At 35.2% G+C, this 18219-nt stretch overlaps 1 protein-coding gene and 1 non-coding gene across 2 annotated transcripts; one reads left to right on the forward strand and one right to left on the reverse strand.

The window, feature by feature from the left end:
* Positions 1-2122: 2122 nt before the first annotated feature.
* LOC133798991 (small nucleolar RNA R71) lies at positions 2123-2229 on the reverse strand. Its single transcript, XR_009876201.1, has one exon. It is a non-coding gene; the product is annotated as a small nucleolar RNA R71 (small nucleolar RNA).
* Positions 2230-14035: 11806 nt separating this feature from the next.
* On the forward strand, positions 14036-18018 carry LOC133797395 (protein NTM1-like 9). The gene is made up of 7 exons (XM_062235280.1): positions 14036-14395; positions 14560-14813; positions 15031-15177; positions 15286-15480; positions 15591-15659; positions 15772-17199; positions 17344-18018. Exons 1-6 carry the CDS (start codon positions 14254-14256, stop codon positions 16096-16098), a joined length of 1134 nt encoding a protein of 377 aa, XP_062091264.1. The 5' UTR covers positions 14036-14253; the 3' UTR covers positions 16099-17199; positions 17344-18018.
* The last annotated feature ends 201 nt before the right edge of the window (positions 18019-18219 follow it).

The raw sequence follows: 18219 nt of genomic DNA on the forward strand, positions 1-18219 counted from the left end.
TGCTTTTAAAGTAAAGAACTATATAACTCAAATGAACTTTTGTTAGAAAAGACTATGGACGTTAATGTTAGATTTTCCAAGCAAATGTTGGGATGTGAACTATTTACTTGTGTATTTTTATAAATCAAGTAACCAAGTAACTAAACAAGCATATGGATGATTCTTGAAACCTTTCATTTTCTCAAACTCTTGCTTACATCTTACCTTTATTTCACTTATCTCATTTCATCACTTTATCAAAAATACAATACCAAAATCTCAAACTTCTTTCCATTCACAATTTTATTTACTTCTTATTACTAACTTTTTGTGTTATTTTCTACTAACCTTTTGATTTTAGGTTACCTCCTTGTGGATCGACCGCCCGATCTTACTACAACTACCACTTAGTGTAGTCACATTTTGGGCGTTAAACAAATTTTGGCGTCGTTGCCAGGGAGGTAATTTTCAAAGGTTTAGTGAAATTTTTACAAAAATATTAGTAATTTTATTTGTGTTTTTGTTAAAATAAATATTGTGTTAGTATAGTTTTTTTTATTTACTAATTTTTAATTAATTAGATTATTATTATAACAAAAAAATAAAAATAAAAACTAAAAAAAAATATCATAAAAAAAATATTTCTTTATTTATATATATATATATATTTTTTTTTCTTCTCTTCTTTTACTTCCTTTTTTCTTTTTTTGGGTGACAAAAAAAATATACATATATATACATATATAAATATTCATATATATATATATACATATCTATAAAATAAAAGTAACTAAAAAAAACCAAAAAAATATATATTTATTCTTATTTCTTTTTTTTTTCCCATTTTCCTCTCTTTTGGTTTAAAAAAAAAACCATATATATTTTTATATAATTTTTTTTCTAATTAGTTAATTCTTACTCCATTTTTGTTTCTTAATTTCTATTCTATTTTTCTAGTTCAATACATATATTTTTTTTAAAAAGATTAAGCTTGCTATTCTATCTTCACTTTAATTTTCTTTCCTTGATTTTATTATTGTGTTGTTTATTTTGTTGCTTAGTTTAGGATTTTTTTTTTCTTTTTGCCTTAGTTTTCCTTCGAATTTAGGTTTAAAACAAAAAACAAAAAAAACAACATAAAATTGTTCATAAAATTTCAATCATAAAACGCTTAGTATTGGGAACAATTGTGTAATATTACAAATGGTAGAAACCGATATTGTTCTGTCTAGAAAGATTGGTTGTTAAATAAGGTTTGTGATAGCGTTACCCTCCACACTTACCTGGGAACCTCGGGGAGTTCTGTCTAGGCAAGTGTGGGCCTAAAGCGGTACCTTGGCAACCTTCCCAATCGGCCTGGGAACATTTCGAGTATCTACATTTGCACTATTACATTGTTGAACTTATTACTATAAGAAAACCAAGCTTGTTATGTCAAAATAAGCAATTTCACTCTGCTTAAAGGTTGTTTGGTCGAAAAGTTTGACTTGTGATCCACCATACTTACTCAGTAACCTTGAGGAATTCTAGTAAGGCGTTGGAGATCACCTGAAAACCTCCAAATCTACCTGGGAACAAGTTTAACAAAAAAAAATCAATAAAAAAATAGACATAAAATAAATCTAATTCTGATTTCCGAGAGTGGATGAATCATCTCGAAACTTCTAGTGACACTTCTTCCAATTCATCTGCCACTCCTACCAGAACTCCTTCCACCAATCCTGCTTCTCCACAAACTTTCGCTGATAATAACCCATTCGCAATGGCTCGCAATGATGAAATCCAACCAAGACATCTCAATGACTACCTCCATCCTACTCGCACTTCCACGCCTTCATGCATTATCTTCCCTCCTAATATGCCCGCATTAGACTTTAAACCTGGAATGATTCAACTCTTGCCTACATTTCATGGAATGGAAAACGAAAGCCCATACGTGCATATCAGAGAATTCGAGGAGGTGGTAGCCACGTTCTATAACCAAGCCGAAAATGTCGATGCTGTGCGACTGAAGTTCTTCCCTTTCTCCTTGAAGGACAAAGCCAAAAGCTGGTTGTACTCTTTAAGACCTAGGTCAATTGGAACATGGGAGGAGATGACCAAATCTTTCTTTCTGAAACACTTCCCCAGCCATAAGACCAACAGTCTAAAACGACAGATTTCCACATTTTCCCAAAAAGACAATGAAATGTTCTATCAAGTCTGGGAAAGATTCAAAGATCTGTTAAATCAGTGCCCGCACCATGGCTATGAGAACTGGCCCTTGGTCAGTTACTTCTATGAAGGCCTCATGAGTCGTGAGTGCTAGTTTGTAGAAATGCTATGCAATGGTGAATTCCACAAAAAAGAGCCAGACGATGCTCTTGAATATCTTGAAGAAACCGCGAAAAAGTCTCACACCTGGACTGGTCCAAGTGCTACTAACAGCACCAACCGACACAAACCATTTGGGATCTATCAACTTCGAGAAGAGGATAGTGTTAAGCCCCAACTCAAAGCTTTGAAAAAGCAGTTTGAGGTCTTAATGACGAAGAATAGCCAAAAATCGCACATGATCGCTCAAGCGGAACCGCAAGAACCTTGCTTTATTTGTGGAGGGACGGACACTTAGCTAAGGACTGCTTAGCTTTGAATGAAATGAGGGGGGTTTATGAGGAGCAATGCAATGCCTTAGGGGCATATAACAAGCCATTCTCCCATACATACAACCCTGGTTGGAGAAACCACCGAAATTTTAGTTGGAGAGATCCCAACCAAGCTCAATCGTCTAGAGGCCAATGGAGAAATGAGCAACAAGTTCAACCATCAAAGGCGTATTCTGCACCTCAATACAATGCTCATCCACAACGAAATTCTCTCGAGAATACTCTTCATGCATTCATGGAGGAACAATCCAAACTGAATCGCCAAATGATGGAAGAAATCAAGGAAATGAAATGTCAATTCTCAAAATTGACTGAATCCTTGGCCATTCCGGAAAAAGGCAAACTCCCTTCCCAACCAAAATTCAATGTTCAAGGCCAACACATGGCCCAATCTTCAAATTCTAATGATCAAAATGTCAAGGAAGTAAATGCCATCACGACGAGAAGCGATAAAACTTTGCCAGACCCACCCATAAAATCCAACTCTCCCAGTATTCCAAAAGTCATTCCTGAAAATCCACCACTCAATGCCACTCCAAAGGTACCATTTCCCCAGGCTTTGAAACATGTTGGGAAACTTCCTGATAACCGAGCTGAAATCCTTGAGCACTTGACACAAGTGAAGATTAATCTTCCTTTGCTTCACATCATAAAACAAGTGCCCGCTTATGCTAAAATCATCAAGGATCTATGCACTGCATAAAGGAAGCATCATGTCAAGAAGACTGCTTTCTTGACCGAGCAAGTGAGTGCGGTGATTGAACAAAAGGCACCACCAAAATACAAAGATCCCGGTTGTCCCACCATTTCTTGCCAAATTGGGACCCATGAAGTCAGCCAAGCCTTACTTGATCTTGGCGCGAGTGTCAATCTCATGCCTTATTCTGTATACTCGCAACTTGGTCTTGGAGAAATGAAGCCAACATCTGTTGTCCTACAGCTTGCTGATCGTTCCACCAAAAAGCCTAGGGGTATCGTTGAGGATGTATTGGTTCAAATTGAAAAATTCTATTACCCCGTGGATTTCCTTATTCTTGATACCCAATCTGTGGTGAACATGGAGTCTAAAATTCCTATTATCCTCGGAAGACCATTCCTTGTTACTGCAAATGCTCTAATCAATTGTCAGAATGGTCTAATGAAGATATCATTTGGAAACATGGCTCTTGAAGTCAATATCTTCCACATCGGGAAACAACCTCGAGAAGATGATGAATGCTATCAAACATTCATGATTGACACTATAATTCCCGAGGAGGTTCAATTGCGAAGCAACTTTGATAATATTGATGAACTCCTCCTTCTGTCTGACAACGAAAGTCCCAGTTCTATTGAGTCTACTCTTGCAATATCAGATCGCATAGACTCCCGCAATAGAAGGACTCAGTTTTGGCAACCTCGCTTTGAAGAGCTACCTCGTGAGAGGTCACAGCCGAAAACTTCAGCCGAAGAGGTTCCAATTGTTCAATTGACCCAACCTCCCGAGGGTTTGAAACATGCCTTCTTGGGAGACGGTGAAACCTTTCCAGTTATCATCTCATCCAACCTTCAAAATTCTCAAGAATTGCAGTTACTCGAGCTACCGCGAACGCATAAATCTGTGATAGGTTGGACGCTTGCTAATATCAAAGGTATTAGCCCTTTAATTTGCTCCCATCAAATCAATCTGGCGGATGAAGCCATTCCCCGAAGAGACCCTCAACGGCGACTGAACCCCACGATGAAAGAAGTTGTAAAAAATGAAGTTTTGAAATTGCTAAGTGCTGGTATTATTTACCCGGTAGCAGATAGAAAATGGGTTAGTCCTACTCAAGTCGTGCCCAAGAAATCTGGTGTCACCGTTATCCAAAACGAAAAAGGGGTCCTTGTCCCCACAAAAACGGTGACGGGGTGGCGCATGTGCATTGATTATAGAAAATTAAACGCCGCCTCCCGCAAAGATCATTTTCCACTCCCATTCATTGATCAAATTCTTGAACGTGTAGTTGGTCATCCTTTCTATTGCTTTCTTGATGGCTATTATGGCTATTATCAAATTGAGATTGCATTAGAGGATCAAGATAAGACCACTTTCACTTGCCCCTTTGGCACCTTTGCTTTCCAGCATATGCCATTTGGCTTGTGTAACACACCAGCTACTTTCCAAAGATGCATGATGAGCATCTTTAGTGACATGATCGAAAAATCAATGGAAGTATTCATGGATGACCTAACCGTTTTTGGAAACTCCTTTGAGACATGTCTTCTTCATCTTGAAGCTGTTTTAAAACGATGCATTGAGAAAGGACTTGTGCTCAATTAGGAGAAATGCCACTTCATGGTATCTTCTGGCATAGTCTTAGGCCACATTGTTTCTGAAAAGGGAATTGAGGTTGATCAATCCAAAGTCGACCTTATCTCCAACTTGCCGACTCCTAAGACTGTCAAAGATGTTAGGTCATTTCTTGGTCATGCTGGTTTCTATAGGAGGTTCATACAAAAAATTTCAATGATTGCCCGTCCGCTAAGCAACCTCCTAGCCAAAGATGCCACTTTTGAATGGACACCTAAGTGTGAGGAATCATTCCGAACGCTTGTCAATTCACTCACTTCCGCTCCCATCATTCAGTCACCCGATTGGAGTCTTCCTTTCGAGATCATGTGTGACACCAGCAACTTTGCTGTGGGAGCTGTGCTAGGACAACGAAGGGAGGGGAAACCCTTTGTTGTCTATTATGCAAGCCGAACTCTCAATAGTGCTCAAATGAACTATTCCACTACTGAAAAAGAGTTGCTTGCCGTTGTCTTTGCTCTTGAAAAATTCCGCTCTTATTTGATTGGATCACCTATTACAATCTTCACAGATCACTCCACCCTTAAGTATATCCTTTCCAAAAAGGATGCTAAGGCGCGATTAATACGGTGGATCCTTCTCTTGCAAGAATTTGACATAACGATCAAAGACAAGAAAGGTGTTGAACATGTCATCGCGGACCATTTGTCCCGACTTGAATTCAGCAATCCCGCTGACGGTCCACCTATTCATGATGATTTCCCCGATGAACAATTGTTTTCTATTTCTAAGTTGTCGTGGTACGCTCACATTGTAAACTACTTAGTAACAGGTGAACTCCCATCTGAATGGAGTTCACAAGACAAACGCAAATTTCTGGTCGAGGTGCGTAATTTCTTTTGGGATGACCTGTACTTATTCAAGTATTGCCCCGACCAAATCATGCGAAGATGCATCCACGACGATGAGGTGTCTAGTGTGCTGAATTTTTGCCACAATGATGCTTGTGGTGGTCACTTCTCTGTGAAGAAAACCACTGCAAAAATCTTACAATGCGGCATTTACTAGCCCACTTTGTTCAAAGACACCAATGATTTCTGTCGTTCTTGTGTAAGGTGCCAAAAGTTAGGATCCTTATCTCGTCGGCACATGATGCCCTTGAACCTAATTCTTGTTATCGAAATATTTGATTGTTGGGGGATAGACTTTATGGGACCGTTTCCACCTTCTTTTGGCTACCTTTACATTCTTCTCGCTGTGGATTATGCTTCCAAATGGGTCGAGGATGTACCATGTCGAACCAATGATAACGCTACAGTTGTCAAATTCTTGAAAGAAAATGTGTTATCCAGGTTCGGTACCCCTCGCGCTATCATCAGTGATCAAGGCACTCATTTTTGCAACCGATCCTTTGAGGCTCTTATGCGCAAGTACGGTGTACTTCATAAAGTTGCAAATGCCTATCATCCACAGACCAATGGTCAAGCTGAGTTAGCCAATAGGGAGATAAAACACATTCTGGAAAAGACGGTAAAACCCGACCGTAAAGATTGGTCTACACGTCTTCTAGACACTCTTTGGGCATACCGCACTGCTTTCAAGTCCCCTCTTGGGATGTCTCCCTATCGGCTTGTCTTTGGAAAAGCCTGTCATTTTCCTGTCGAGCTCGAGCATAAAGCATATTGGGCTATCAAAGCCCTAAACTTTGATCTGAATGCCACAGGTATCAATCGCAAACTCCAGTTGTCCGAAATTGAGGAGTTGAGAAACGATGCATATGACAATTCCAGGATTTATAAGGAAAAATTGAAAATCGCTCACGACAAACAAATCTTGCGAAAACACTTTGAGCCAAATCAAAAAGTGCACCTGTACGACTCTTGCTTGCACTTGCATCCTGGTAAACTGCGATCGCGATGGACTGGTCCATTTGTAGTGAAGCAAGTATTTCCCAACGGTTCGGTGGAGGTCGAGGACCCAACCGATGGGAGAATTTTTCGAGTCAATGGCCGAAGACTGAAGCATTACATTGAGAGTGTGAGCCGTGTTGAGGAGGTCCTTCTTAAGGACCCAATCTATACACTTTGAAGTTCTGCATGGTTTGTTGTTGTTCTTTTTATTTTTATTTTTCTTTTTCTGTCTTTCTTTTATTTTTGTATGCTTTTCGTTTTTGTATTTTGTTTTGGGGAATTGTTACCAGGCTATTTTCGCTCTCGCCTCATGGACATGGTCATCATCCAGGTGTTCTCTTTCCTTACCCTTTTCATTGCTTATTCATTTTGACATTGAGGACACTGTCTGATTTTTGGTTGGGGGTGGTGAGCATGCATTAGCTTTCATTTGGAAAATCTTATTGTTACGTCATTAGCATTCATTTGGAAAACATTATTGTCTTGTTGAATTTTTAAGTCAAATTTTCTCAAAATTATCAAAGCGTGAGTATAATTTGTTGGTTTGAGTCAGTTCTTTCTATGTTTAGTTATTAAGAAGTGATTTTCAGAGTTCTTTTGTGCACTTTCCAAACATATGATAAATAAATTGGTTGTTAACACAAATAGTTGAGAGAAATTTTAAGTTTAAAGTTTTTCATTTCTTGGTGAGTTGTGAGAGTTGAGAAAACAACTTTTTGAATTTTTATTGATCATTTGAGTTGGTAAAGTCACATATTTGGAATTTAAAACATGACATTTACTAGAGGGATATTATTCATTTAAGATAAGTCTTTGTAATAAATTTGTGTTCTATTTATTGTATTGTATTTGTAATTTCCTTTTATTTTTGTTGTCTCTTGTCAAAAATAATAATAATAATAATAATGAAAAAGAAAGAAATTAAAAAAAAAAGAAAACAAAAGAAAAAATATATATAAATAAATGAAAAAAAAAAGAACAAGAGCAACACTTCCTTCTATTATTTTGTAATTGTTAAAAAAAAATATATATATATATATATATATACATATTTCTATTACTATTATTTTGTGTAATTGTATTAAAAAAAATTATTATCATTATAGTTCACTTTCTTATTTATCATTGTTAGTTAGTTGTCATTTTGTTCTTAGAGTCTTCTCATGTAAATCCCAAAGGTTGTTTGTTATTTGAATTCCAATAAGTTGATTTGCCTATCTTGTGATCAATATTTGTTCAGATTGCTTGTCCTAAAAAATTTATCTTTTCTCATTTGAGTGTAAACTGTTACATTTCCAACTCCAAGAGTGTAATCCTTCCCATACAAATATTTTCAATGCCCGTGAAGAATTTGGAGTTAAGATCTTTATACTTTTGAGATTTTTCGATACTATTTGTGTTATGAATTGTGATAAAAAGAATATGGTTTGGTGCACACACACACAACTCTGAAATCGCAATTATAGTAGCTTAGATAGTAATTTCTAACTTCTTGCTGATACTTTGAAAATGCTTAGATGATTTTGCTTGGTTTGACTTGATTATTCAACTTGACAATTTCTTTTTCGCTTGAATTGCTAGGGACTAGCAATAAGCTAGTTGGGGATTGTGATTAGTGGTGAAAAATACACATTTATTGATTTTAATAGTCAAAATAAATTAAGTTTTAATTAATATTTTCATCAAATTAATATGATTAAATTTATAAATAAAAATATTTAATTTTAATTTAGTTTATTTTATTTTGTAGGATTTAATTGATATTTTTGGAACTTGGAAGCAAAGAAGAAAGAAGTAAATAAAATTGAAGAAATGAGGAAAAGCTGGCATTTTTGCAACTTGAACATTGAAAAAAAATTGGCCCAATTCAACCCAGGCCTGCTGGCCTTTTTCTCCAACTTCAGCGCCATGTGGCGCCTTGTCCTCGCGCCACGTGTCCCAGCATCACTCCTGCCAGCCAGTCCACATGCGCCACGTAGCATCTTCAGCAATGCCCATAAATTCAACTTCCTTCAACAACTCTCCAACGTGACCTTCAATAGCAGCCACTCCTTCTCAGCAAGCCCAAGTGGCCAAACAAAGGCCCATATCCAGATCCAGCCAAAGGCAGCTCCCATGTCCAGCAGCCCAATCCAACGTGACCCCACGGCCTTGCTCCCTTTCCTCCAACGTGAACCAAAGCCAGCCCAATGCATCAACACCCCAGCCAGCCGCCTACGTGGCAGTTTCCCATTGGCTGAAAATGGGTCAAAACTCTCTTGTGTCACCAGCCATGTTTTGTGGGTATTGAGCTTTGTAAATTGCTATTTTGAGCTTTAAAGCTCATGTTTTTGTGGTATTTTAGAAAAGGGGAAAATGACCATACACCAAAATAGCTAGCTTAATATTAATAATAAGATTTGATTTTTCAAAATCATATTTTATTATTAATATTTCAGATTTATTTTGTAAACCTCATTTTGTTGTTTAATTTCTTTTTTATCCTTTTTTCCTTCTATAAATAGGGACTCCTTCTTCACATTATGTATGTAATTTTTAGAGTAGAGAAACTATAGCAAAATTTCCACTCACTTTCTTCTCATATTTTCTTCTTATAATTTTGTGAGAATCATGAGCATAATGGCCTAATCTTCCTAGGAAGGTTAGGGATGATTCCATATGTAAGTGATGTTATTTTGCTACTTTGATTTACCATGTTCTTAATGTAATATATTTGAGTTGTTTATGTTCTTTCATCTCTATCTTTATTTTGCTATCTTTATTTACTTATGCTAATAGTATATAGGATTAGTCATGCTCTTTCTATGTGCTTCTAATTAGCAAAAGTAATATTGATACATAATTTTATGTCTAATATTCTATTGCATTATTGTCATTGGGTATTTTGTCATTTTTAGATTTTTCATAAGATTAACATTGTGCTTTTAAAGTAAATAACTTTATAACTCAAATGAACTTTTGTTAGAAAAGACTATAGACGTTAATGTTAGATTTTCCAAGTAAATGTTGGGATGTGAACTATTTACTTGTGTATTTTTGTAAATCAAGTAACCAAGTAACTAAACAAGCATATGGATGATTCTTGAAACCTTTCATTTTCTCAAACTCTTGCTTACATCTTACATTTATTTCACTTATCTCATTTCATCACTTTATCAAAAATACAATACCAAAATCTCAAACTTCTTTCCATTCACAATTTTATTTACTTCTTGTTACTAACTTTTTGTGTTATTTTCTACTAACCTTTTGATTTTAGGTTACCTCCTTGTGGATCGACCACCCGATCTTACTACAACTACCGCTTAGTGTAGTCACATTTTGGGCGTTAAACATGTAATCTTTGATTGGATGGGATTTAAAGCCTGACCTAAAGAGTTTGCTAGTTGGACGGTTTGGCTTGCCAGCAGAAGACCAGGAATCCTTTTTTCTATCACCAACATGATATTGGCTGCTGTTATCTATAGCATTTGGAGGAATAGAAACATGTGTATATATGATGGAGTTACTTGGACTGCTAATTGTCTAGCCACTGAGATTATGACTATAATTAAGTACAAATTATTCATTGTAAAAAATAGAAAATTAACTTTACAGGAACAGAGATTTATAGATAAGATTACAATGTAATTAGTTTGGGTGGGTTGTTTTTATTGCCTCTTTTTGCTTGGTATTGGTGGGGTTATTGCCTTGTTTAGTTGTATTGGTTGGTTGATTATTGAAGCTCATTTCCTTCTTGTTCAAAAAAAAAAAAAAAAGATTGAGAAGATTGACGCAAAGCCAAAAATTATATGCACAATGTAAATAATAATGGACAAATTGTTGCTTGTTCTTATAGCTTTTATGTTATTAGTTTTTTTCCATCTTTTATTTCTTTAATACCATGCATGTTTCTCATATTTATTTAGGTTTCAATTAGTTCCCTTCGAATAGTTTTATTAACTTTGTTTGTTTTCTTAACTTTTGAAGGACTATATATTTATGCGTTGATATTTTCTGATATTTTTCCTTTGCTGCTTCCCGATGTTCAGAATATCATTGTTTGACTAATTCTAATGTCGTCATATTTTCCTTACAAATTACTTTAGTTTCCCATTTTAACTGAAGTTTAATATAGTTACACATCGCATATTCAATATGCCTTTTTTAGTATGGTTTTGGTTTTCTGGTCCCTATTTCTATTTTCTAAACGGAAATGTTTGTTTTGCCGAATAGATGTTTAACCCTTCGGTTTAGGATTGGGTTTTTTCAAATTTTATTAATACTTTAATTGTTTACATTTGGCCTATTAACATATCTTTTCTTATTTTTGCGACGCTTATGCCCTATGCTCATTTAGTGCTATAATTTTTTTTGTATGAAGTTTATCTGTCATCTAAGCAGAAGTTGTAACTTTGATAGTGGCTTTGGATTGATTTTTTCTACTTAGACTACTTTTATACATTTTATTGAAACTGATTGTTTGGCTTTAGTCTCTAAGATCCTTATATTGTAATAAGTCTTCGTTGGAGGATATAACAAATTTATTATTTAGTTTTCTTGAGACATCCCTAATTTATGTATGGCATTTGGCTAATAAGGTTGCTTATAGATTAGCTGTGCATACCCTTATGATCCATAAGCTTTCTCATAGCAGCTAGACTATCCATGCACCTTTTGATGACTTGCATATACTCATGAATTGATTGAGTAGTATGAGTAATGTTGGAGAGTTGGGATTTTATTTGTTTGAAGTGACCACGAGATGTACTAGCATATGTGGAGGAAAGAATATCCCATGCCTCGTTGGCAGTACCAGTTTAAGAGACAAGAGGCACGCGATCTTGAGAAAGAGCCCCAACTAGAGCACCAAAAACGAGGCAATCTTGACAAAACCAAGTTAAGGCTGCTGGGTTGGCGACAGAAACACTCGCAATGGTGATGGATTTTGGAGGAGAAGGAAAAGTGTCATCAATATATTTCCACAGATCACAACCGAGAAGTGTTGCTTGCAACTGAGTTTTCCAGGCTATATAATTGGTGGGTGTTAATTTGATGTTGTTTTGAAATTGGAGAATAGTGAATGGCCTAGTAGGTTCAATAGCATCAGGAATGGTGGACTACTCATTTTCCATTGGAAGGTTGAAGAAGGAGGAGAATAAGGGAGGATTTTTTTAGCAACTGATACCATATAAAGGTTTTGGAGGAGATAATTTCCCATTAATATGTTCAGCCTTTAAATAGTCAAATACAAGAATGTTTACAACAGACATTAGAGAGCAAAACTCTAGTAAAATAATGCTAGAGAATAGAGGTAAGACTGGATAAGCAAGACTAAGTAAATTAAATATATATACAAAACATATTCACATAATCCAAGTATTATGAAATTGGTACAATAGGAGTAAATTATGGTGGAACTGATTTTGACTTGTGTATATCGTCTATATCTTCTACAGAACTTGTATGGATAACTGATTTTCTATTCTTTTTATTTGATGTATTACCCTTAGTCATTTTCAATGAAATATTTCATTGTTAAAAAAACAGCCAAAAATCTACCAAGTTTGTAGGAATAAAAAAAATTATTTTAAAAGGTGCACTATCCCCCTAAAGAAAAAGGGTGAACACTAACGAACAATATATAATTCAGATAAGATAAGTATAAGTGGGTATTTGTATTTCCCATCTCAAACCACTTTTCTCTGAACATTCTAGAATTTCACTCAAATCTAATTATTTGGAAGTTTCTGGAACAATTAAACGATTTTTTATTGCTAATTTATCTATATACATATAAAAAAAATTGTATATAATGTTAATATAATTATCTGATTATTGTCACTATTTTTTTCTTCTAAGACAGCCAAAAATCTACCAAGTTTGTAGGAATAAAAAAATTATTTTAAAAGGTGCACTATTCCCCTAAAGAAAAAGGGTGAACACAAATGAACAATATATAATTCAGATAAGATAAGTATAAGTGGGTATTTGTATTTCCAATCTCAAACCACTTTTCCCTGAACATTCTAGAATTTGACTCAAATCTAATTATTTGGAAGTTTCTGGAACAATGAAACGATTTTTTATTGCTAATTTATCTATATACATATAAAAAAAAAATGTATATAATGTTAAAATAATTATCAGATTATTGTCACTATTTTTTTTTCTTCTAATGTCTTACTATTTTTTTTTTATGTTGAGTTAATGTGTCTTTACCTATTTAATTATTACAAATTTACAATATATACATTATTTTAGTGAATTAGCATAAATATCTTCATTAAATATCAAAAAATAAAAAATAATTATTTAGTATTTCTAAAATATATAATATATTACTTATTTATTAATTTATTTATCATTTTTAATTAAGAAATAACTTTTTTATATTATAATTTTGATTATAATAAGATATTTTTTATTTTTAAATTATTTACATTTATGTTTGATTCAAAAAATAAAATTGAAAATTGTGATTAAGTTTTTTTTAAATATTATTATTTTTATTTGAGAGTGTATATTTTTTTTAAAGAAAAATATATATAGAAGTAGAATTTATTTTTATTTACTAATATGCTAAAGTATTTTAGAAAATGTGCTAAATGATATTTTAAAATTAAATAATAATACATGCATACACAAATTACACATAAATATTACACACTTATATGGTAAATCATTTTAACTAATTATATTTATTAAAAATAGATTCCATTAAATAAAAGTGATTCACCACATTTGTCTTAAAAATTTATGAGTATTTAACATAGAAATGGGTGAAAAAAAAGAGTTTATAATAATTGAAGTACCCTTATACTTATTACATGATTAAATTCCACCAAATAAGTTGAAGAGATGTATGTAATCAATTTCATCAAATTTTCTCTCTCAGACCAATCACTGACAATTTTATTTTCCTAAAAAATTGGAGAATATTAATTAAATTTTGACATAAATTTATTCCATCTTCCCTTTCTTTCCCGGAAAGTTTGATATATCTCAAAAGAGAAATGCTAAACGTCCCGATAGAAATGCTAAACATCTTTCTTTTTTTTTTTTTTTTATGAAAAAGAAAGGACACTAATCAGAAGATGGGCTCCAGTAATCCGACGTGGCAATCAGAAGACACGTGTCAAAAACACATACGAGAAGAAGACAACGTCTTGGCGAAGTTGTTCCCTGATGAGGTCAGGTCAACGTCAGGTCAAGTCAACCTGTTATTATTCTTTGCTTCTCATCGCCCTTTGTTCTCCGAACAGCGAAACCCAAACTCAACTCATATCGAAGGCCCACCTGAGTTCTTATAAGTTTGTTTTACTCTTCTTCTTCTTCTTCTTCTTCTTCATCATCATCATCATCACTAATTACTAGTACCCAGTTCGCTGCTTTTTTGGAAGAAGAAGTAGAAGAGAAATTTTGAGTAACAACCCACTTACCCACTAGTGTTGTGTTACCATCAGATATGTCCAAGTATTTCAGGCTCAAACCCACTGATGCAGAGATCATTGCACACTTGAAGCTCAAGACTCGCGGAATGGAATCTGAACTTGATCATTACATTGCCGAGATCAATGTCTGCAAGTGGGAGCCTTCCGAACTACCTTGTATGTATATGCACACATATATGTGTGCTTTTCTTTCTTTTTTCTGCGAATTATGTTCATATATATTCATTATTTATGATCTGGGTTTTGCGATTATGGGTTATGTTCATAAATACCTTATTATTATTATACTGAGTTGGTGTGTTTTTGGGCAATAAACTCAGCTAAATCAAAGGTCAAGTCGGATATTAAGGAGTGGTGGTTCTTGTGTCGACTGGATTATAAGTGCTCCAAAAGTAGTAAGCAAGTAAAAAGGAGCACCAAAACAGGGTACTGGAAGAGAACAGGCGAAGAACGCAAAACCAAAGGTTGCGTTGGAATGAAGAGGAATTTAGTCTTCTACAGAGGTCGTAAACGCACCGATTGGGTCATCCACGAATATTATTATCCTCAACCCCATGTTAAACTTCAAGATCAGGTCTCAATTCCTTTGTTATTGTATATCATTACATACTCCCTCTTTCTTTGTCCATGCATGTGCATGAACTTTTTTGGAAAAATATGAATTTAGAATGGCTTTTGTGGGCTTGGAGGAGGCTGTACCATATTCAATTTTTGGAGAATAGAATGAATTAAGATTGAAAATGAAACGTTCTACCCCATGAAAGTATGCCCTTTTTTCTTCAAATATGCAGAAGCCAACCTGTGTTATTTGCCGCTTGATGCACGATCCCCAGAGGAAAGGGCGGAATTCAGATGCTCCAGACCTTGAGGAGGGTGAACAAAGCGGCAATATCACTACTGATCTTGAGAATTCTGTAGCACCTGCTGTAACTCTTGGGGTAAGAATGACCAATTTCCTTTTCTACTTTTTACGATATCAAATCCCTGTAGCCATTGGTGAACCATGATTCCAAACCTGATCATCTTTTATTAATTCATAATTGTAGGGACATGGTCACGGTGAAGTGAATCATCAACCAGTCTCGCCAATGCTCTCACCAGATGCCAACTTCGTTGAGCAGTCGTTGGGACTCATGCTAGACAACGATATGCAAGTTCCATGTGGAGAGAATTTTGAAATAAGTGGCAACACCACTTATTTTCCTCAAAATCCATTAGCAGTTGGTGATATTAGCCCATCGGTAAGAAATAGCAACGCTCTTTCTATATTCAACAATATTGATTTCTTCGTATGAATCATGTGAGGTGAAACCAAGCTTAATCATGTGCTTGTTCTAATTTATCATTTCAGGTACAATGGGATGATGGCATAAGTCTATCTGATCTTAAAAACCCATTACCATCTTTTGCAAGTCCGGCGGTAAGAAATGGCATTGCTCTTTTCTACATTTTCCAATATCAAAGTGCTCCTATCAATCATGACAAGTGAATCCAAAACTAAACGTCTGCTTGTTTATAATTCATTACCACAGGATCATTGTCATGACGAAGTGAATAGCCAACATTTTTCGCCATTATACTCACCAGAATCCAACTTCATGGAGCCGACGTTGAGTTTTCTGCTTGATGAGGAGATGCAAGCTCCATCTGGAGCTGCAGACGAATCAAACGAGTATTTTAAGGTGTTGCCAGATTTGTCTGCTGTTACTCCTGTAGAAAACGACTATCTTTACAATACCTCCAGCCTACAACCTTTGCCAATATGGTCGTATCTGGATGGTCAATTTACCAGTGACACACACACTGAAGAAGTCAATGAACAGGTAGAGGTACATGTTCATTGGCCATTGGATGGTTAATCCAATAGCTAATGAACCACTGTAGGAGAATATCACTTATAAATTATGTAATAATGAGTCACATTATTACAGAAAAAAGTAAAACGATATTCTTCTATGGACTTTTTTTTTTTTTTCCTCCTTCTTACCCTCCAAAATAGCAGGAAAATTTTGTTGTTACAAACTAGTCAACCAAGGCTTACAAGGCCATATTTCCTTACAATCCCCTTCAATCCCTTATCATCCTCAAAAACCTACAGTCAAACAAAACATTAGTGTTTGGACCTACACCTCGTATGGCCAGCACTATCAAAACCAGCTTATCACCCTAAACATCTTTGAGATTTGTCTAAACAGTTGCCTGCTTTTCTGCCACTACATTATCTTCTCTAGTTACACTTGTGTGAAACAAGGTACTCCCTTGAAAACAAAACTGGAATGCTGGTCCTTGCTTAAGGACCAAGGAAATATGTTGCCGTCCCTTTGTTGTAGCATTGTGAGCTGGCCATATGACCTCTTAGAGCATAGCATGGCTAAGTCGGCCAGAAGAGGCACCATCCATATCTATGTTAACCTTAGATGGGAAAAATAATGCCTCGAGATGGCTTTGATAATCCAAGTTTAGCTACATTTGCTTATAGCTCTCCAATCCTTTCCTCATCATTATTTCACCCTAGTCATTAAACACCTAGTCAACTACATAACTACTACCATCCAAAGTAAATGCTTTTCAGTAAAAAAAATTCTGTACCACTTGAAGTATGTCTTTAGTCCATTATAATACAGTAATAGCAGTTTTCCCAAGACTTCCCGCCTGAGTAAATAGCAGACAAGATTGGTCAAGATTGACCTGCAGAAGGCTCAGAAATGCAATTCCCAATTGAAGAGTAAGAATGTTCTGTGAATAAAGGAGAGGTTGATTCCTAAGTACAGCCTACATGAGAAGCCAGATGAGCGCCCCCTTGCCTTATTGAACTCTTCAACAGTCGAATATACGCAAAGTGTACTTTAAGGAAATGGAGATTTCTCCGGAGAAACATGGGACTGTCAGGTTCTTTTCTTCCTAGACTCACAGATCCAGCCGCAGTTCCTCTGCGGCAATGTGTGGATAGTGGAAATAAGGTAAGACATTTACACTTCATAACTAAGAACTTCAAAAATAAATAAATAAAAAAAGGAAGCCATAGGAAACTTTGTATATAATGAATCGATTCTTCATATAAGATCCTGGTTGTCTTAATAAACCCTTGTGATTTGTATTTGCAGGCCAAAGAAGCTGCAAAACACCCTGATTTCTGTTGACTGTTCCTGAAAGGTTCAAAGCAGCAAGTTGGAGAAGCACTTGAAGTCAGCAAGGTGCGAGTCGGCAATCAGTAGGTGGAAGAGTTTCTTCACTTTGCGGAAGAATAATCTTTCTTGATCTGTAGTTCTACTGAACTATTGGAATATACTCATTCCAGGGCTTAGTTTGGTTCCTGCAATGGTGTTTGCTGAAGCTGTACTATAACTCAGCAAAACAATGATTTACTTTCGTTGGTATCTTTTTTTTATTAGTCTTAAGGTAAAGGGTATTACAATGCTTGCTCTTATTGGGGTATAGGAATGCGACATTTCATCACCACCATACCTGGTGTTAAATCCTACTTCATGTATTTTGATGCAGCACTACTACATCACTTGTTTTACATGTGTGGCAGTTTTGTTTTCACTGACAATTGAAAGTGAGATTTATCAAATCTTACATTTTCCAAGTGATGGGTATTTTGTGCTACTAATACATGGAGTAGTGAAAATTGAAATGGCTTTATATCCTTTTTTATATTAGCACTCCTTAAATTTCACTGCAACATGCTGTTGTGGTTCAACTTCGTTATGTATAATATGTACTCATTATGTATGTGTGAATTATTATTTGCTTATGCTATCTTTGTTATCCATCCAGTCTTTAGTGGGTAGTTTTTTTCATATAAATTCTCTGAACTTTCATTTTGTCAAAACAGTTTGATCTTTTGATGGATATGGGTGTGTCAAAAATATTAAATTTAGATTTTCATGAATTTTTAATTCATTTGTAGCTTTTTACTACTTCAAGAGATTTCAACTTACTGAGGCTTGCCTTTAGTTTGCTTTCTGGAACCTAGG

This window comes from Humulus lupulus, chromosome 8, assembly GCF_963169125.1.
Source record: "Humulus lupulus chromosome 8, drHumLupu1.1, whole genome shotgun sequence".
Classification (NCBI taxonomy): Eukaryota; Viridiplantae; Streptophyta; class Magnoliopsida; order Rosales; family Cannabaceae; genus Humulus; species Humulus lupulus.